The following is a 22,614-nucleotide window of genomic DNA, read 5'->3' as shown; positions in this document are numbered from 1 at the left end:
GTCAAGCACATGCTCGCTCTCCACTGTGAAGGATCACAATAACGCTAGGAATGGGAATTGTACAGTTTTGCATTTAAAAATAATATTCTCAAAATACAAAAAATATTCAAATGAAGCTGGAATACAAAAATATACAAATGAAACGAGGATGATATAAAATATCTTATAAAATAAAGCAGATACAATAGCCCCATTCCCTAACATATTAGTCCCATTTTCTATTCGAAGACATTTTTTTAACTATGTTCAAATTAGCAGCATTACATTACGCATATAAAAAAGTAAATATAAGAATGTACAAAACACCTGTTTTTTATTTCTGAAAACAAGAACATACAGAACAAAACAAAATACAAAATACCAACAGACATGTAAAACAGAGTATTATTTATATTATAAATAATATAAAAATAAATAAATAAATATAAAAAGGTCCATTATATTATATAAGATTCCTTATACAAACCCCTTAAATGCAGAGCAAATTCTAGCAGTCTTTATAGCTTTCTTATTAGTGGACACAATAATCTCTTTCAAATAATTTCTCCATTCTGCATTTGTCTTAAAACACCTCCATATGACGTACACGATCACGAGGTGCGTTCCCTTGGAAACGCCCTGCAGTATTCCGAGACATTGTTGTCGTAAAGCTTGCGAATCGACTCGGACAAACTCAGGTCTGCCAGGAGGCCAGCCATTATAAGTATCGTTAAAGGGGGTAACGCCTGGTCGAGCTTAGCGCTCCGGCGACGACAAAAGAGCAACCATGACTAGTAAGTTTGATTTTTAATAATTTTGTTGACATGATCTCAGCTTCTACTATTATTAATGAAATTATTTTATTAGAAAAAGGCAAGTACAATGAGCGGTACGATACATGGCTAACTAGCTAGCTTCAAGCTAACGTTAGCTAATTCTGTCTATAGTCCACGAAAAGAAATCACAGGATTAACCCACTAAATAAGGCTAATGCTGGCCTGTGTTGACATTAGTGTATATTAATTTTTTATTATATACACTACGGCACGGAAAACGTTTTCTAGATGTTGTGTTAAAGTTATTGTAATGTGTGTAAAGTTGACAGACGTTTGGCATTAGTAAACTTTAATAGTAATTCCACGGGGCGAAATTGTTTTCGGAGGAGTGGACGAAATGTTTTCGAAGATCAGAAATTATTGCGTGTATTTTGTGATACTGTCGACAGTTTTTGTCAGTGTTTTGTGCGGATGTTGTTATTGTTAGGAAGCTCTCTGGCGCCCTCATTGCCACGTCGCCTCACTGCTACACATGTCTGTGTTGATCATACTGTACACAGATTAATGTTTACATGTTAAACTGTACAGCATCAACGTCCCTCTCTTTAAAAATACACTTCCTGGTACTGAATAGATTTTCCAGTTGCAGACTGGAGATTAAACATTTATTTTAAAGTGTCATGTTGTTAATTCTTGTTCCAACCTGTCTAAAATTTAAGGCAGTAAAGTATGAAAAAGCCATTAAGAGTGTCTCGTCCTGCAGGGGGAAATCAGCGTGAACTTGCCCGTCAGAAGAATGCTAAGAAGCAAACCGATCAGTCCAAAGGGAAGAGAAATGAGGATGGCCTCTCAGCAACTGCCCGTAAGCAAAGGTACAACACCAAATGACAATAACGACTAACAGATAAATTGAATTGCAAAGTGTGTCATACTGAATGTGAATTTAATTTTTTGTGTGTTTCAGAGATGCTGAAATCATGCAGCAAAAGCAAAAAAAGGCCAATGAGAAAGGGGACCCTAAAAGCAAATAACCAGTGAATTGGGCATTGACCGACATGGCATCCAGATTTTTTTCTTTTGTCAAGAGAGACTATCTGTCATTGTGTAGATGTGAAGACTTTGATTCTCTAATGTTTCAACCCAAACTTCATAATGTGCTTGAAAGGGCATATCAACTATACAATCCATAATGATTTGTGTTCGGCTATCGAGAAGAGAGTTTTTTTATGTTCAAATAATTGGAGCAAGCCCAAAAAATGGGAGTCTCAAAAATGTCTGGACTGGCATTGTAATCTTGTATTTTTGTATGAAGTGCCCTTCTTAATAAAATGTACATTTTAATTCACACCTAGCAATTAAACGGTTATCCCTATAACGTGTGTGTATTATGCTTCACTGTTTTTAACCATTAACCGTTGGTTTACTTACTTTGATTTCTTTGCTTTATATATATATATATATTAATTTATTTATATATATATTTATTATTATTATTTTTATTTTTATTTTTTTTACAGGAAAAAGGCTGTAGTGTTCCGATGTGGTCTGAGGACCGATTTCTACAAACTACAACCCATTTACCATATAATTGCTAAAGCAGTTACAGTGTGATTTGCAGTATTCAAATTATTCAGTGCACTTTTTAATAAGTTGTGAGGTAAAAAAAATATTTGCCATATTGAAAAGCAATGGTGAACACAAAGGCTATTATAATGACATCACGTGATGTATATCGTGAATACATTTTTACTGGTTTACCTTTATTTGTATTTTACTACTGATATGATAGAAGAAGAAAAAAAGTTGTGATATTTGTTGTGAACTGTGTCACAGAAGCAGGAATGGTACCCTCAAAGGTGCAACTTTGTAACTTATCTACCCTTAAAGCATGCATACTTGTATGGCACTAATATGCACCTTTGAGGTACTAACCCAGTAAAGAGCTCAAATACAATAACATAGTATTTTTTTTCTGACTAACCCAGTAAAGAGCTCAAATACAATAACATAGTATTTTTATCTGACCTTGTAAAACAGAAAAGGTGCATGAAATGTAAAAAAAAAAAAACATGTCTCCAAAAGCTAATATTAAATAAGTATAATTACTTATTACATTATTTAATAATTTTAAAGATCAGCTTAGTTTAGAGATATCGGTATCGACGTCAACAATACTGGGCTTGAAAATATCGGTATCAGACCGAAAATAAAATAAGAGGTAATGCCCATCCCTTGGTGTTCAACACCCCTCTATCGTTCATAACCACGAATGGACCAATCAGCTTTGAGCAAAGTACGTAACCGAATCCATTCTCATAGCATGCCTGGTAGTAGCAAAATGGCTTCACCGTACTTGGAGAATCCTGTAGACATCGGAGCCCAAATTATACAAAGGGCTTTACGCAGGGAAAGAGTTTTAAGAGATAAACAAAACCCATTGGCATTCTCTGATGAGCACTTATACGAGAGATACGGGTTTTCGGCGGAGGGAATATTATATCTATGTCGGCTTCTTGAGCCCCATATTAAAAACCCGACTCGACGAAGCCACGCGACCACTGTCCCGCAAATGATTTGTATTGCTTTGCGTTTCTTTTCAAGTGGCACATATCTATATGAGGTGGGCGATGCCGAAAAGCTCAGCAAAAACACAGTTTGCCGAACTATTCGTAGGGTGGTTATCGCACTCCAGAGATACATAAACACTTTCATTGTGTTCCCTGGACATTTACCCACCGTGACCATAAAAGAGGGCTTCTCTAAAATAGCTGGTAAAATGGATTTATACACTAATACGTAATCAAAAATGATCGATAAAAGTTGCTAAACGGATGTTTTGATCTTTTGAAAGGATTCCCTAGAGTTATTGGAGCAATAGATTGCACGCACATTCCAATCTCTACACCAACAAAACAAATCGAGGCTGATTATCTTAACAGAAAGGCTACTCATAGCCTCAACGTTCAGGTAGGTATATTTCATTTGACTAATATGCATATATTGTCATGATAATGTGTCACTATCCCATGGGACTCACCGATTGTGTGTTAATTACAGATGACTTGTGACCATCAGTGTATGATCACAAGTCTGGATGCCAGATGGCCTGGCTCTATGCTGGACACCCAGATTTTCGAGAAATCGTTGTTACGCCAGCGCTTTCAAGAAGGTATGATAAAATGAGAACTGTGGACAACACTTGAATGAACTGTGACGTTGTGACACTTTTCTCTTTTCTGTTCATTGACAGGGCTGTTTGATGGCCTGCTGGTGGGAGACAGAACTTACGCTTGTCAGAGCTTTTTAATGACTCCACACCCTGACCCTGAGACAAAACCACAACATGACTTTAACATGGCCCTCAGTCAAACCAGGCTCAAGATAGACATGACTTTGGCCATTTTAAAGGCACGGTTCAACTGTCTTTGTGACCTAAGAGTATCACCAGAGCGGGCATCTCAGATCATAGGTGCCTGTGTTATCCTCCACAACATTGGCACTATAAGGAAGGAGCGGATGCCAAATGAATATCAACTCCCACCTGATGATATTGAGCCTTTCACGGAGGACCATCCATCTGGCAGAGGTGTCAGAGATGCAATAACAGCAGAATATTTCACTTAGCATTGAGTAAAAGCAAAATGACCCACGTTTACACACATTCCTTAACTGCCTTTCATGTTAAGACAAACATGTTTCATATGTGACCCTAGACCACAAAACCAGTCTTAATTCTCTTGGGGTATATTTTTTAGCAATAGCCAAAAAAACATTGTATTTGTCAAAATTATAGATTTTTCTTTTATGGCAAAAATCATTATGATTTTAAGTAAAGTAAATGTTCCATGAAGATATTTTGTATTTTGTATGAATTTTCTTCTGTAAATATATCAAAACTTAATTATTGATTAGTAATATGTATTGCTAAGAATTCATCTGGACAAATTTAGACAAAAAAGTCGATTTTCTCATTATTTAGATTTTTTTTGCACCCTCAGATTCCAGTTTTTTAAATAGTTTTATCGCGGCCAAATATTGTCCTTTTCTAATAAACCATACATCAGTGGAATGTATAAAAAAAAATGTTATAAATAAAAAAAGTTGACACTTGAGACTGGTTTTGTGGTCAAGGGTCACATATTATAAACCTCTGTAAAAACCACTCCACAGGTTGTGAAATCATATAAATTCTTGTAAAATGTAAAAAAAAAAAAAAAAAAACGTTTAGAAAACAAATTGTATTTGTTCATTTTTTATAAAAAGTTAATGACAAATTATATTATTCACAACTATTTTGACTGTTGGAATGGGAAAAAAAGTTTATTTCCATGTTTTTTTTTATGTCATATTTTGGACCTCTATGTGTAATAATTATGTCATGAATGTATTGATCTTATTTCAAGAAGAAAAATCATTCATCATAAACATTTTTAACTCTTCCCAACTGTGCTTATGTAATTACATACACAGACTCGGACAGTTTGAGTTTATGCAAAATTTTATTTTGCATGTCAAGACAGTGGAGACACTCATTCAGACATATTTTCATCTCTTCATTAATGGACAAACCTTGGCTACAATATGAAACCGGGATGTTGACAGTGGCCTACCTCATTTACAGCTTACAAATACTGGTAGAAAAAATAAAGTGCGTGAATGTACAATGTAAAACAGTGTCAAAGTATAAAAGTCCACAATCTACTTTACATTTTCCATTCAAAACAAACAAGCTGAAAACAGTGGAATGTGATTCACATGATTAGACAACATCAAACATGTCATGGTTACTGTGGATTAAAAAGACTTTTCCAAGTGGAACGGATGTCTATAATAGCAATGTTAGTGCATGGGTGTGTTTGTGTGAGAGGAGGGTGTGTTTGAAGTCTGGAATACCCATAAATTAACATAACCTGCAATGTTCTTCTACATTTTTTTCTTTTACCCTTCAACAGATTGCAAATTTACAGACATTTTCAGCCTTTTCCCACTGTATTAACCACATCTCCATATGCCAAGCATACCATTCATATTGTATTATAATATTGTATTATTGTACAGTATCATTACCTCATTTCTGCCTGTTTAGATTCCATCTATATTCTGTACCAAACACAATAACCACCAACCTATGAGGCAAAACAGAATCTCAAGTTTTTGTGCTTTACATTCCCATATAACTCTTCAGATGTACATTCAAGGGTATTAAGAAACAAAGTATCTTAATGCTCATACACGCTTGCTACATTTGATCTAAAAGCAGATATAATTTTTTTCCATAATTACTCCACATTTAATAGTTCAGTACACATCATACCATTATTTAACACCAGGCACTTTACCAACATAAACACATTTGAATAACAGAATAGAAAACAGCAAGAGACTACTTCCCAAAAAGGACTAAGAAATTAAACGATAAAATGGAAATGTAAAAAAAAGGAGAATAAATAAAAATAACAGCAGATTTCTAAAATGTTAAGAAAGTAACCATGTTCTATAACACTTAACAAGCAAGCTGGCCTGAACTGCCTGGTGTTCAATAATGATATAATGAGAATCTGCAGAGTGGGGCTATGGGTTTCATAGTCAAATCTTACATTTAAAGTACCCCATTAAACACTTATGCATTGCAACTTTGCACAAAAAAATAGCAAAGTAATACAAACAGACATATAGAACTGTCAACTTCTCACCTTGAGTTAGACATCATTACTCTTCATCTTGGCAGTGATAATAGCACCAGTACCAGTCATACAACACACGGCTCATTGCCCATCTCTCTCCTGTTCATCAATCTGGTCCACCCTTCCTTGGATTGCTGTTTCTGATCTCTAATGTATCAGCACACTCTCATATTAACACAAACTGCGTCATATTTTACCGTTTTACATGTAAGAGTGAAGGAGATGTGGGAGTAGATTGGAGGGCATTGTCTTAAACAACTACTATTTGGCAATACACACACTGAGCATGTCCCATCTATTCTCTTGTGCTCAGGGCTCAGTACGCTTAGTCTTCAAGAAAGCTGCCCGTTAAATGTACCTTAAGAGTGTTAAATTGTTTATGCGTAAATAATGGAAATTCATGGGAAACGTCAGTATTTTACACCACAGAGTCTCTGATCTCAGAGCCCAGTCGTACTCGTGGCCGAGGGCTAATGTCACTGACTTCCACATGAGTCTCTTTAAAGCCATTCTGTGGCGTTTGGGCAAGTGTCTGTGCTTCCTTAGAGTTGTTCTGTGTGCTCGACTCTGATTGAGTGATAATGTAACCACAGTTATCCTCCAATGTCTGGTAGCTTTTGTGGTCGGATGGGGAGGTTGGAACCGCACCAGCGTTGAGGGGTAAACTCTCCCCGGGCCTGACTGTGCTCTTTTGGGCTCCTCCAGTTTGCTCTCCTCCTCTCAGTACCTCCTTCATCCGGCCCCTGTGTCTATATACTACCGACAGCCCGAACGAAAGCACACAAACAGCTAACAGCACACACACTACTGCCAGCTCTGTCCCATACGTCTTTATGCGCAGTTGAGTGGAGTGCTCTGATTCACTGGACAAGACATCCGACGATATGCTTTGGATTATAAGATGTGCATCCATCTGCTCCGTGTTGGTTGTAGTCTCGGATAAAGGCTCTGCCTTCACACAGTAATTGGCCAAGAGTTGCCTGAAGCCATGTTCTTCTGACCAACACGAGAAGACCTCATCGCTGCCTGCACGGCTGCTGACAACTAACCCACCATCCGGGCTTGGGAACAGGAAGTGTCCGACATCTGGCTTGTAAGACCATTTCCTTTGTGCATGGTTTGAGCGAAGATTGCAGGGCAGCAGGCGAAGAGTATTAGCTGGGACAATAATGAGCTCACAATCAGATTCTTGGGAACTTGGGAAGGAACGTGGTAACACTAGAAAGAGAGGAAGAGAGATGGGTGTTATGAGATATTCAGATGGATGATAGATGCTTGTATATGATGGGATTTGTAGGATTACCTGAGCTCTCAGTGTATAACATTTTGCTGTTACATTTTAAAGTGTCTGCCTTCTCGATATCCTGCTGCCATTGGCTGAAATATGCAAAAGAAGATCGAAATTGGTATTGGTACAGAAAATGATTACTTCAACAGATGATCTAAAAAATGGAAGGAAAGAAGACTTACTCTTGTGGTGGGATACGTGTGACGTCAGTACAGTGTGTGCCTGTCCAGGCACAGTATGGGTCTCTGGCCAAAACACACTCGCCACAGTTGTTATGGAAACTGCAGTTTGCTACTGGCAGTTGCACAATACCAGAGTGTGACGACACAAATAACAAACCCTGTTTGTTGAAAGAGAGGGTTCAAAGTAGGGGTGGGCGATATCTCGATATTTAAAATATATCGAGATATTTTTTAAACACGATATGGATTTTGACATATCGTATATATCGATATATTGTTTATATTCTGATTCCGGCACTTTGCTTGTTTGCCTTCCCTGTGCTGTGCTCGCCCCCGCTCGCTCGCCCCCCGCCTCCTTGCTTTTGTCCCCTCTCACCTCGCGTGTAGAGAACTAGTCAAAAAAAAAAAAAAAAAGACAACTGGCTCCATTATATGGAGATACTTCAGTTTTAAGGCGTAGGGCGAACGGCAGGCAGATGTCTACTGTAGGGCCCAATGAAACGCGGACGGAATCGCGGAATCCAGTCATAAAAATGGAATTTACAGTTTAACGCGGAATGTCACGGAATTGGTCAAATTTTAAATGAATTAAAAAAAAGTCGGTCATGCACTTACATCAAATCGCGAAATGGACTAATATCTGCAAATATTAACCCGGAAAAGTCTATTTAAATATGAATCCTGCATGTTCTGCGTGTCTGTGTCAACGAATGGAGCAGAAGCGCGTCTTCATTCATTAAACACGGAAGCTCGCATAACGCTCGCGCTGATTACATTGTCTTTCCTCTCTCTAAATAAAGACGTGAACACATGAGGAACATCTCCAGAACTGCACTGAGAGTCACTTCATGAGCATCTGAACGTTTGATTTGAGTAAGACTAGCTCATATCACATCATAGACTGTGGTATCACATACACAGAACTGTAAAGGGAAACCCGTCAAAATAAAAGTATTTGACAGAAATCTATTACTATTGGACAGCAGAATGTAGATAGCCCACTACTACTACTATTAAATGAAACGAACATAATTTTATAAGGAATAATCACACAACATTTCTCCCATGTTTTATTTTTAATAGTAGCTAAATCCCCTTTGTTTACCAAAAAATAAAGTTTGCTTAATTTTAAATAATTAAAAGATAAATTAAATGAATGTTTTATGCCTTCATTTGATAATCAGAAAAATGTAAATACACAGAATTTCTGAAGGGAAAAAAACATTTCACATAAGGCTATTTTAAGAATTGTTTTTAACTAATTAAGTTGTTTTTATGCATTTAAATAATTGCACATGCTAAAACACAGAATTAGGTAACAATAAAACATATGGTGAAGAAAAAAATAAAATGTTTCATAGGCCCCTTAACATGTAATATTTGCCTTATTTGTTTTTGCAGTAGTTTTTTGGGGGTTATTTTTCCTGTAAAGATATCGAGATATATATCGTATATCGAGATATAGCAAAATATATCGAGATATATTTTTTGCTCCATATCGCCCAGCCCTAGTTCAAAGTAAGAGAGTGAAATGAATGCATTGTGGAGCACAAAGGCAAGTAAAATGTGTAAATGTTTGTTCAAATATACCATTCAAAGGTTTGGGGTCAATACAATATTTTCAAAGAAGAAATGCATCCTTTTATTCAGCAAGGAAGCATTAAAATGATTAAAACTGACATCTTACAATGTCTCAAAAAAGTTATATTTCAAATGAATGCTGTAAAAGTATTGTTCATTGTTAGTTCATGATATTTAATGCATTAACCAATTCCAACAAAAATTGTAAGCGCATAAAGTGTTTTGAATTGTAAAGCATTACCGCATAAACACACACACACCTTAGTTGAATCCAGTTCTATGTTTTGTATAGGTTGTTGCTCTGGGAACAGTTGGATCTCCTCAATGATGTGCATCCTACCGACTACATTCACAGCCTTTTGCAAACGTCCATCATCTGACAAATCACAGAGCATAACACCAACAGCCGTTTAAAAAAAAAATGAAATCACAGAAACCCAGACACTCAAACAAACAACAAAAAACCCATACCTGTGCCAATGAACATCACATCGTAAGCTTCATGGAGGCCTTGTACGCGGTGCACAGCAATTTGTGTGTAGTGTACAGAGTGTGTGAAGAGCACAGGCTGACTTTTGACAGGACTGTCCATCAGGAAGTGGTCTTTCACAAAGTTTAGTACCTTATCTGGCATATCGAGGGATGAGTCTATTCCCAGATGCCTTGAAGCATTAGTAATACACTGCAGAAAGAACAAAAAAGATCTTCACAAAAAGCTTCAAGGAAACTCAAAGATCCTCCACGTATATAAAAATGATAAAGTGTATATGTAGGAGTGTGTGTCATCTTACCATTCCAGGTCGTGGTTCAGGTACAGAGTGAGTGTGTGTGTACCATTGCTGTGTCTCTCGGTTCACTTCTTTGTAACGGCCATTAAATGCTTTTTCTACCTGATCCATGCTGAACACACACACTGCTGAACTGCCTGCCAGACCTTTACTCCTACAAAACAAATAGCAACAAATGAGCAACATTACATTCAGTTTCTAGTATGATTAATTAAAAACATCCTCTCCCTTTAAGCTTATCTTCCTTTGCCCACTCTAACATGTTTTGCTCACCACTGAGAAGTGAAGACTGCATAGAGGTGTGTGCTTTTCTCGCGTTGGGCTGGAAGCACATACACATCCTGTATGATGTTGAAAGGAAAGCCATCGTCCGGTAGCGAACATAAGAGTTGAGCTTTCAGAAATGTGGTCCATTTCTTCTGCAGGACTCTCTCCCCACCTTGATCCTCCTGAGGTCATACACACACAAACAAATGATTAACACTTTCAAGTCAACATACAGTCTCAATAATTCTCAGTACTCAGAAAGACCGCTAGGGGGCATCATAACTCCAGCCCTGGTTTCAGAGCATAAAATAATGAAGAAAAAAAACCTTGTTGCTACCATAGTACAATATTATATAGTCATAACATAGTACTAAACTATTCTTATAATTACATACCATAGTATTTATATAATTCTCCAAGGCATCTCAAAGAATAATATTGTAATACCATGATACATAGTAAAACATGGTATTATCATGGTACTCCCATGGGTTTTCAGATGTTATGAAGTTATTTCAGAGCCAGAGCAAGTCTTTACATTTTAATAAAAAGACTATTAAGGCTTTATAATATAATGTGCACAAATGAATTTTGAATAATAACACCAAGAATCATTTAGATTTTGTGTTGACCTTTAGAGGTAAAGCAGAATGAGTTGAGGATTCTTTAGAAGATAAGAATAATCTAAGTGCATGGTGATATTGGAAATATTGGCATTTGTGCATGTGCGTGTCAGTACGTGTTCTTTCTCAGGTTTATGCTGACTTTATCAACAGTGTGTGAACTGCTTAAACAATCCATCTTACCTTACACACACGTGCGATCCTGGACACTATGGTGTTATCAAAGAAGTCGAACTCTTTCCCCATTTCGCTGAAGAAAAAGTAGATCTGATCATCACCTCTCTCGCTGTCTGAACCTGTTATATGAGCAGAACCTACAAACGCTGGTTCTAACGGACCGCACCAAACACACACACACACACACATAGAGAAATAAAAACACTTTCAAAAAACATATTCCAGAAAACAAAATTGTATAACTGTTTATTTAACCACAGTATAAGTCAGCAATCATTTGTTTTCAACATGCGTGAGAAAGCAGGGTTCTGTAATCACCAATGTGGGCATTTATTTTTAGATATTTATCTCCTAAGAAGTCCCTTGTGAGGAAGTGTGTGTGTTTGTATATATTTACCCTGGAGCCAGTTGAGAGAGTTCTCCGTTTTGAGAGGGGTGCCAGACCCTAGACTCCTATATATGGTGGGTTCATTTCCCTGGAAGTTACTGACAGTAGCAGTGTACAGTTCCCCATCTGTAACACAACAAAACATACAAGCGCTTATTAACACTAAATCACCATTTTCATCAAACTTAATGATGTTTATATATGAAGTTCAAACGAAATGATTGCCTTGTTTTTGCATGAGTATACTCACCCACTGTAATAGCTGTAGATCTGTATTCTGGATTAAATGGACAGCGTCCACGTCCGTCCTCCATAACGTGTTCCCCCTCTTCATCTCTTTCCATAGAGAAACCTGAAATGTTCTACAGAATATCCAGAAAAAAGACACGGAGGAACAGTTAGAACAAATGAAACCAGATACATTTACACAAATGAGTCAATGATATGATAGCATTTTGTTTGTTTTTATTTAAATATACAATAAATTGAATACATCTAATTAATTTATTATTAAGTAGATTGTCATATTTTATCTAGACGATCTCTATTTATCGACAATCTTTGTAGCTATTCTTATATAGAAAAAAAACACTGCTAATTAAAATTTGATGAAAAATTATAAATAAAAGTAATATCTTATAACCAAAAAAATGGGAGGGGTCAGGTAAAATATCAATCATATTTAAAAAAAATTCGACAGACCTTCATGACGGTGTGTAAAGGTCAAAAGTCTTGAAAATATTGGATAATTTGTTTTAATTTGACCTTTGTGTTATTATTTTACTTAATAGTTACATTATAAAATGAAAAGCCAACATGAATACAAAGACTAACCTTCTAAGAACTTAATTATTACACTAGATTAAAAATAAAAAGCATCATAACATCATAAAGAAAAATTGTCTCACAATGTAAGCACAGATGGGACTGAAGGCATACGTTCCACACACATACAGGTGTGTGCTGTTCAGACGCAGTAAAATCTTGATGTAGTTGAAACAATCACTCTGAAACACATAACAGACAGACTCTTTTTTAGTTTGTTGTTACTATATTGTTTCACATTTACATGAACAATCTCCACATACCTGGGGGTCCTTTCCCTTGAAAATACACTCTTTCCTCTTATTTTCAGGAGTGCTCCATGTGAGCTGCAGAAGATACAAAACAATGATGAGTACCATCAAACTGCACTCCTACACACTACTACAAACATTCTCGCATGCACCTACAGTTTTCTGCAGATAAGTCACGCTAATGTTATCCAGGCTGAGAGAGAATATGTTCTCCCTGGCTCCCACGTAGATCTTGTTTTCATCCGGGCTCAGCAGAAGGGTTGAATAGTTATTCACACCCTCCACAGAGAACTCTCTCACTGATCGTCCTTCTGCATCTGAACACACACAACACAAAAATACTACTTCAAATACGCAGCTTAAATTCACTTCATAAAAAGAACAAAAAAAGCTTGTTATCTGACAAAGCTTTAGATTTCACCCATATATACTCAACTTACAGGCCAAATTTGTACAGTGCATTCAAAATTCATCCTGCATTCCTTACATGTAATGCACCTTCAAAACTACAAAAACCAACCTATTGAAAATGACGTTGGTTTGCATGTCCAGACATTTTCCTAGCAGGGCACAGAGGTCACTAACATCCGTGTTTACTCGTATAAAACCCCTTACAAGCTGTTTTGTTCTAAGTACAACCATTACATTTGCGTCTTCAAGCTCAAATGATTAATGAGCATGGCTGTTACTCTGCTACAGCACACCAGCCAGGGTTTGCAAATGGTTCTAATAGCTCTTGTAAATGTTTACAATCAAGGATTAAACTCTCCTGTGTGTTTGGCTGAGATGAGGGAACGCAACATTTGGAATGGTCCCGTAATGGGTCTTTCGGGAATAAGAAACATCATGGCAGTTCAAGTAGCCCTAAAATTGAGCTAAATTATTTCAGATGAGTGGGAGTCTGAGGGAATCTGGGCCAGAAGAGCTTCTTCTACAGAGTGCAGTGCTCACTAGTGCTTTTGTGATCATAATGGCACATAATGTGTTTTTATATTTATTTCTGAGGACTGAAGTATAGCGGCTGCTGAAAATTCAGCTTTACCATCACAGGAATAAATTACATTTTATATTGAATTGTAATATTTGTGCGACTATTATATTACTAAGTGAATTGTGAATAGCTTAAAAAAAAAAAAAAGCATCTGTAAAATAATGAGTATTGATTCTTTCACTCACTGTATGTGAAACTGATGCGTGCTGTGACATCATCTTCACTCGCCACAGTTGCTTGTAAGACTCCAGCCAAAAAAATCCATATGGTCCAAAACAAGAGCCAGGCAGAGTTTGTGGTTTCCATGGACACTTTCCATTGGTCTTTACATTTGGTTGCCATGCTTTCTGCTTTGCAGTTGAAGATGGTTATATTCGAAGTATCTTTGGTATTCAATTGTGATGTTTACACCCCGTCGTTGATTCTTACTGGGATTCTTAAGGTCACTGAGACCTTTCCATATTTCAGTTATGTCCTCAAAGAAGTCAAAGGTAAAGAGATCTCAGATCCTTGTGGGCAAACACACACATTCCTTCTTTTAGGGACTATCTGCTTAGCAAACTCCAATTAGACGGCCTGGAATCTGCAGAGGGAGAAACACAGTCACGTGATCAGACAGAAACGTACGCACTGAATGATGCAGCTTCCCTGCGAAGGAATAATAAGAGAATTTAATTTCACAGGAACCTTGAGTTACAGACACTCACAGCTGATGCAAAAGACATCTGAAGTCTGGATTAAAGACTGTCTTTAAAAATGACAGAAAATAAACGGCTGTTTCTCAGTTCAAAAGAGACTGATCTCTACATCCACAACACATGCTTCAGTGTTTTTCTGGGAAAGAGGCTGAATCTCATGTCCTCCTCTGCATGACATTATCCAAACAGAATTTGGAAATGCAACAACTCCTCCCTTTTGGCCTGATCAGCTTTTAAGGGTGGTATGTCCTGAAAACAGGAAGGCTGTGTAGTCTCTGTAGCCTCAAACACAACACACACATAAAATTACAAAATGCCATACTGACGACGCTAATGTTCTCAATTTCTATTTATGTGTAATATTTGTCTTATTTATTTATTTTCCTTTCCTTTTGGAGAAAATTAGATCAGCATTCAAATCTAATTCCAAATAGACTGACATAAAATAAACTGTTAGATGGATCAGGTGACTATTGAGCAAACCATAAAATAACAATTATACAACTTAGATAATTAAATAGTCAAAGTGAATGAAAAATAAATACAAATATAGATGTATTCGTCTACAGTATAGACAAAATGACGGATAGATGTTTCAACTATAAGTACAAGTTGTACTCAAACACACATGCAGCCTGCAGACAGAACTGTCCTGGGCTCCTGTTAAGTCTCAAGAGTCAGAACTGGAAGTCAGACACTTCTAAATGATTAAAGACTGAGGTAAAAATAAAACATGTTGCTCACACTTACATGAAGTACAGCTACAGCCATCCAATCACATGCACCAAAACGTCCCCTAAATAATATCTCATTTTTGCCAATTACTAAAATGTTGGTGACATGCCAATTATTCCTCCATTTATGTTGAAATCACCTGATTTAGTGCATAATATCAAAAGATGATGACATCAAATGGTGATTAATATTATGACCTCTCAACCTGAGGTTTTTGTAGGTTATACACAAGATTACAACGAATTCAAAATGTGATGTAATTCTTTTTAACAGAGTTTATGCAGTGTGAAGAAATCTAAAGTAAATCTTTCTCAGCAGACTCTTCTCATTCATTATCATCACAAATTGCATTGTAAACTTCTAGGCCGTCTAGATACAGAGGTCAAACTAGTTATCTTTCACTTCAAAAAGATCTCTGATATATGCAATAAAATTTACAAGCTGTCTAGCATATTTCCCCTTAAACACTTTTATTATACTAACTGGAAAAGGGAAGAACACCATTGAACATTGTTCTGGTTTCTTTTACTACTTCCATTTGAATGGCAAGTCCCTAGGGCAAAAAGTTCAATAAAGACATCTAAATCAATAAGTTTTACTAAAGTCCTGAAGGTCATCTACAAGTACAAACAAAAAAAAAATCTCACACTGGCACAAGTAGCAACACTGCTGTTAAAAAGACCGTTAAAAGAAAAGGATCTTTTCCTGTCCCGAGGAGTGACGTGGTGAGAATCTGACAAAGTAATAAGCCAGATGGAGAGAGGTTTTCATTTGCTGACTCAAAACAGAAGAAAAACTCACACTATCTTTACTAAACAATATATGCATCAAACGGTTCTGTGATAGGACATACAAGGTATTCATTGTCTAGTTCTCATAGCCTTTTATCCAAAAGGCTGATGCAGTTTTAAACAGAGCAGAGTTTAAGTAAACAATAAAGGACTGCTTTCATGTGCTCTCTTCACTCACCCAACCAGAGACCAACTACAGTTTGCCCCCATTTTTTTATAGAAACACTAAGTCTTCAGTCTTTGATTGGAAATATCAGAAAGATTTCCTCAGTGTTTATTACTTTGTTATAAATCAGGAAATAAAATCATCTTTTGTAGAAAAAAAATGTTTTGATCACTATTTTCAATAAAATTGTTATCTCAAGTGTTAATCATTATCAATCCTCCCTTATACTACACTCCAAGGTCACATGGTCTGAAGCAAAAACAAAAAGTCCAGCCGACACAATTAAGGAGGATATTATCGTTTTTCAGATAACACTCATAATTAAAAGGATTAATATCAACCATTACTGTTAACGAATGCACTACTCCTGATTAACATTTTACAGAATTAGTTCTACAAAATGGAATAAATACATTTCATGATCAAATGTTTGAAATATCAGTAGCCAATCAAATAGAATTTATTTTTCATTCTGTAGATGCTTTCATTTGCCTGACATCATCATAGTAGCTGTGATCAAGCTTCAGTATCAAAAATTATAACTCCATTTCATTTTTCATGAGGGTCTGTTTTATGGTAAAGTAACACAGACCTAATTTGACAAAACATTGTCATCAATAAAATTGTTTTACTTTACATATAGTGGTCACGTTTACTGTAGACTGCCACTGTCCCTGTTTTACTGATGATCTACCTCACTTGATTTGAATCTCCAGTTCAAATTAAAAGCAACGTCCATGCCAAAGATCTAACATGAACACAATAAAAATTATGATACGTTTCATTTACAGTTAAGAGTGTGTTAGCACCACACAAAAAATAAGTCTTTTATCAGTGCTCTATTTTTGCACAGTTCGCCCTACTTCCAACGTTTATTCTTCCCTCACACATGCTTGTAGATGTCGAGTTTTACTTTGCAGTGAATGTGTGAGAGCACATACGCACAATCCAGCACCACCTTGTTTATTTGAGCCCATTTCCACCCACCTACCCACCCTCTACTACCACTACAAACACGCCATATATACAGTCTGGATCCTAGCAGGCGACACATTTAGTACCAAAGCACTTATGTTAAACGAAAATGAATAACTGACTTGCATTAAAAAGTGATGTTTTGCAACAGGTGACTTTATGCACGCAGCATTCAAGAGATAAACGTGGTCAGTCCTACATCTTCTACGAACAATACGGAATCCTCGATCGATCGCACCTCCTGGTCAACCCACTGCCCCTTTAACTTATTGTTTATAAAGGCTACGCAACTTACCACTAAAGCGCTTAAAGCCATTACACTGCTTTCCGAAGAGACTGCCGGCTGAGTCGTAATTTAGCCTTTATGTTTTTATTCCAGCATGGTTCCTCTCAATCCCGGTTAACTGTATAAAATTGAGCCGCTGATTTCTTCGCTCATGGATCTACCGCTGAGACTGAAACCCGACCCTCCTCCAACCATTCACTGGAGCCACACCTCTAACACACTCACATCAAACTAGAGGTAGGCTACTCTCTTTATCCTGAGGTCTGGCTGAGGAACACCATGTTTTATTCATAGCCACAATTGTAACCAATGTGGAAACTACAGTTAGAATTGCTCGGTTGGTAAATAAGTATTTTTTTTTTGTCAAGCAAAAATATAAAAAATAATATATATATATATATATATATATATATATATATATATATATATATATATATATATATATATATATATATATATATATATATATATATATATATATATATATATATATTGTACCTTTAACAAACATTTTTACATTTGAAGTGGTCATTGTTATTTTGAAAACAAGTGTTTTATACCTTAAATGTAAGTATACCAACATATGTAAATCCTTGTTTGTTTGCTGTTGTTGCTTTTGTCTAAAAAGGGTTTAATAGCTTAAAAATAGTGCAGCCGACTAGACAATGTTTGAGGTTTCTGGTTTTCTGGGATTCCCAAAGTTAGGTAGTCATTTAAACTGAAGAGAGAAATTCCCAGTGTAGCACTCAAAGGAAATTACAGGGGATTAGAGGTAGATCAGCAGCAAGGGCCAGAGCTGAGCTCAGGCATCCATGAAATCTCTAGTGAAGTTACGGCAGACTGGCATCAAATGCAGTTTAATACTTCTAATGAGCAGTTGTGCTCTTAGTCAGGAGTTGGTTATCAAAAGGATTTTTTCCAACCTTGGGTGGTACAGTCTTTTCCATCATCTTTTGACTGGTAATGACATTCTTTTGATTCATTCACTCTGTTATTGTCTCCTGATTGAGATTCAAAGTTAGAATGTTACTTTGTTCACCTGGTATTCATTCACCAACTGCACCCTGTTTGTGCAGAAATAACAGAATCCATGCCATGAAGAACTTATGTAAATAAAAAAAGTGTTTCATCTAAAATGAGGAAGAACCAGAGAGAAAGGTTATTATGCTTCTGTGTCATGCTGTACTGTCTTCTTATTTGTACAGGCGTCAGCTCAGCGTCTGCCCTTGTCTCCTAGGAAACCAGCAACTGTTCGGTCTACTCCACAATTGAACAAATGAGAAATGAGAGCCCCGAGTCATGTGCACAATGCGCTTTCACTCTGTGGACCATACCAACTTCGTCTACAATTTTAGGTTTCCTACCCAAAGGTAAACCGATGGTCTTACTCAACATTTTTCTTACGCTTTTATTTCCTGAATATTATATTTTATCATGGTGAGTCGTGTGTCACAGCTGTGTGCAGCTAAATTCATAATTATAATGCGGTTTCGAAATGACTCTACTGTAGTAGGGAGTACTGTGTAATTCCAAATAAATCTCAGAAACATTTGTTTCTTTGGAAGACATACAAGTGCACAGCTAGAGAGATGACTTATGATGGTCCATCAAATGTGGTTTGGTGTATGAAACATTGATAGACTGAGAGACCAAATGCATTCAGCAGAAGAGAGCAGACAACCAAAATAGTCTAGACATGCAACTTAAGCACTCTTTTGGGGTACCGGAGATACTAAAGAGAAAGGCCGTGTCTCTCTCTCTCTCTCTCTCTGACTGGTTGACGATGCTGAACCCAAATTCTCTTCTTATCCTTTTATTCCTCTCTCTCTTGCATATACACACCGAGTCACATTTGACTCAGCAGGCGGTCATATCCTCCTTTTCAAATTCAAATGAAATCAAAACATCCAAGAGTCACCAAACTGTTAATGTTTCTAGGAATCGAGCCAGTTCAGAGTGTTGCCGCTGGGCAGTTCTGCCCCTCAGTGCATGGCGTGAACAGTCTGATGAGTTGTGGCAAGGGAGAGGGATATCTTGTGTAAACACAGGGGTTGTATTCCCAGGCTCAGAGACTTCACTGGTGATTACGAAACTGACGTTAGTCAGAGTGACCGGCAGTCCATATAACTAAATAAGTGGTGCCTCTAACCAGCTTACAGGACCAGCCACAATCTGTCTAGAGCTTACCACAAGTCTTACAGGAATCATTCAGAAAAGTACTATTTGTATTATTTCTGTGTAAAAAAAAAATGTTTGGACAAATATAGTTAAAATAGTTTAGAATTTTAGTTAGTATCTTTCTTATATACAATTTTGATTTTTTATATCAGGGTTATGGCTTTGTGTTTGCAATTGCAGCATATCTCACAATTCAATTGCACATTGTTCATATCTCACAATTCTGAGTATTCATCTTAGAAATGCGGGTTGTGAGAAAAGTTGCAACTACCTTATTTTTGTTTTTATCCTATCGCAGAAACAAGCTTCAATAGGTTTGGAACATTAGGGTGAAATGTTGAGGTTAAGTGAATATTGACAGAATTTTCATTTTTGGATGAACTGTCCCTTTAAATGTTTACATGTAATGGATATATCAGGAATGGGTATGAGTAGTAAATATTTTTATAATTATGTCAATAAATTGAGAAAAGAAGTAGATTATACGAACAGTTTCGTAGCAGTTCGGTTTAAAGCAACGCTTTTATCAAAATGAAACTTGACAGTTATGTCCATCATTGTGTCTATGTGGGTCAATTGCATTCTTGAAACAATAAAACAAGAAAAACAGACGAACAGATGACGACCTGACCCTTCTTAGGCAGCCAACTCTCAAAAATAATGAGCTGTCATATCAGAGTTGTTTTAGTTTGTGACCTGTGCACAAAAAATAAATTGGTATAACAGAGTAACAAAAATGCTGTAATGTCATCATTACCAGGATTGCAACTCTTAATCCAAGTATCTGCTTATTTTCTGGCAAGAGGATATTTTTTTGGGTCGTTCAGGCTTATTTGCAAGACATTTTTGAATGAGAATTGAATGAAAATGGACAGTGCTCTAGAGAACGTTACCTCATCTCTCAGAGCAACAAAACAGGAATCAAGTGAGTGAGACCGTGAAAGAAAATGGGAAAGGGGGTGGGAGACTGTGAGAAGAAGAGAACGACAGAAACTAAGAGCAGGATGTTTAAAGTCAATGCCCTGACCTTTCTTTAGCGGCTCAACAAACTGATTTCAATTTCTCTGTCAGTAACAGGTTAGTTTTAAGCAAGTCTAAACTGTATAACTGCACATCTTGACAGGATAAAAAAATCTCTCCGGATCTCTGAAATGAAAGTAGCACTGATCCTAATAAAAGACCAGTCAGGACATGAAGTGCCGTTTTAGACCTCACTTCTCATCATTAGTTCCACTCAGTATGCCCAGGCCTGATACTAATAAGGGTCTTGTCCTAAAACACTAGGCCAACTCTGCATGATGGGAACTGGGCTAATACAGACCTGTCAACCTAGCAGTGAATGCCACTCCATTCACTTTGTACGCAGGGGGTGGAGAGTTGCCGAATGTGGGAGAGTACATGTACTCCATGTGTTGTGTGTGTGTGTATGTTCTTTTTATGATTCACTCAGCACTGATTTGCAGCCAGAATTTCTCAAGCTAATCTCTCCCACTGGATTTATACACACCCCGCTGTGGGTGTGGATACACACCCATAGAAGGAGAAAGGCTTCTTTCACACATTCAGATGTCAAGAGCTGAAATAATGTTCTGGCTTATTGCACAGTAACCACCTGTTGATGTATGTATGTGTTTGTGCACATGTATACAGATACATATAAGCGAGCTGTATATTATAATTCCTGCATTCAGGAGACATTTTGAATCATAATGATTACTCTTTCCAGGTGCATCCCAAAGGGACGGGAACACTTCAAGCTTAATAAAATTTACACAGGGTCAAGCACACACACAAACACTCAAGATCTTCCAGCTTGGAGAAACCGACAGGTCACAGATGTTGAGGGGACATGATGCAATGCAAAGAAACAGATCTCCATCACAGTTTAGCAATAACTTAATGGGAATCCATCAGGCAGAGAAAAAAAAAACAAAAAAAAAAAAACATGTCAATTAAACACATTTTTCCCCTATAATTTTTGAACAAATTATAATGAAATGTTTTGAAACACTATACAAATAATCTTGTATTGAATATAAATATTTGATATAAAAATGCATGATTAATTGTTTGACACTATACAAAGCGTTTACAGAAAAAAAATCTTGTACAAGCTAAATGTTAGATATGCAAAACCTTTAACTCAGTAACTTGTGACATTTTCCACAAGCACATGATCCACAATCATTAATGCACTTTTTATTCTTCCACTAAACCCATACTTTGTACTGTTTTACTGTCACACCTAAATCCCTGTCGAAGCATGTAATTTGGCCCATAATGGCCAGCTTTGGAGCCCTGTATTACAGCACTTTGCTCTGCTGATACAGCATTTTTCACATGGGTCCTTTAACACCACCTGTGAAAATGGGAATAATAAGTTCACGACTGATAAAATTAAATTAAATTTATGACAGACGCTTTTATGCAAAGTGACTTACAGTGCATTCAGGCTAACATTTTTTATCTAACAAATAAAGGAAAATATGCAGATTTACGAGGATGCCATGCCAGTTTTACACAACAGAACCCCCACCTGCCAATCACCTTTCTTTTACCAATAATAAATGCTTTCTCCAGGAGGTTCCCCATCCAGGTAATGATCGTCAGACTCAACCCTGCTTAGCTTCAGTGGAAAAACATGGGGGAGCTGCAGAGTGATAGCTTTTTAACTTTACTTTTAATAAACCGTAGTAATTTAGCGTAAACCACTCAGATTTTGTCATTGACTGACCTCCAGAAGTTATTCACTACACAGTAGATAATGACAGAGCGACCTCTTCTGTAAGTGCATGGAACTGCCAAGCCTACGCTCGAGATGCGTAAATAAGGCTTGTGAAACAATAGCGTCCTCTAACGTCCGTTATTTGAATAAGTCCTCAAATGTTTTTGTAAATTACCCAAAACAAAAGCGCACTTTGAACACAGGCTCAGAAAAAACTTACCGCTTTAACTTTAATGTTTATGAATTTTGTGCTTTGAAAG

General features: G+C 36.8%; 3 protein-coding genes across 4 annotated transcripts; 2 read left to right on the top strand and 1 right to left on the bottom strand.

Moving 5' to 3' along the window:
• The first annotated feature begins 619 nt into the window (after positions 1–619).
• Positions 620–2,127, top strand: serf2b (small EDRK-rich factor 2b). Its single transcript, XM_026267320.1, has 3 exons — positions 620–773; positions 1,519–1,627; positions 1,720–2,127. The coding sequence occupies exons 1-3, from the start codon at positions 767–769 to the stop codon at positions 1,784–1,786; spliced, it is 183 nt and encodes a 60-aa protein (XP_026123105.1). The 5' UTR covers positions 620–766; the 3' UTR covers positions 1,787–2,127.
• A 113-nt stretch (positions 2,128–2,240) lies between these two features.
• On the top strand, positions 2,241–4,579 carry harbi2 (harbinger transposase derived 2). The gene is made up of 4 exons (XM_026267318.1): positions 2,241–3,526; positions 3,607–3,722; positions 3,813–3,924; positions 4,006–4,579. The coding sequence occupies exons 1-4, from the start codon at positions 3,025–3,027 to the stop codon at positions 4,377–4,379; spliced, it is 1,104 nt and encodes a 367-aa protein (XP_026123103.1). The 5' UTR covers positions 2,241–3,024; the 3' UTR covers positions 4,380–4,579.
• A 656-nt stretch (positions 4,580–5,235) lies between these two features.
• Positions 5,236–17,645, bottom strand: sema4bb (sema domain, immunoglobulin domain (Ig), transmembrane domain (TM) and short cytoplasmic domain, (semaphorin) 4Bb). 2 transcript variants are annotated; one of them, XM_026267316.1, is made up of 15 exons: positions 17,461–17,645; positions 13,986–14,383; positions 12,966–13,126; positions 12,822–12,884; positions 12,642–12,740; positions 11,984–12,095; positions 11,743–11,859; positions 11,352–11,497; positions 10,552–10,727; positions 10,282–10,432; positions 9,962–10,172; positions 9,751–9,866; positions 7,910–8,067; positions 7,743–7,816; positions 5,236–7,657 (listed from the first exon to the last, which is right to left on the bottom strand). In XM_026267316.1, exons 2-15 carry the CDS (start codon positions 14,140–14,142, stop codon positions 6,858–6,860), a joined length of 2,541 nt encoding a protein of 846 aa, XP_026123101.1. In that variant the 5' UTR covers positions 14,143–14,383; positions 17,461–17,645; the 3' UTR covers positions 5,236–6,857. The 2 variants fall into 2 exon arrangements, with proteins under 2 accessions (XP_026123101.1, XP_026123102.1); XM_026267317.1 differs by lacking the exon at positions 17,461–17,645 and adding an exon at positions 14,508–14,641.
• Positions 17,646–22,614: the final 4,969 nt, after the last annotated feature.

Source organism: Carassius auratus, chromosome 7, assembly GCF_003368295.1.
Source record: "Carassius auratus strain Wakin chromosome 7, ASM336829v1, whole genome shotgun sequence".
NCBI lineage: Eukaryota > Metazoa > Chordata > Actinopteri > Cypriniformes > Cyprinidae > Carassius > Carassius auratus.
This window is presented reverse-complemented; position numbering and strand designations above follow the sequence as displayed.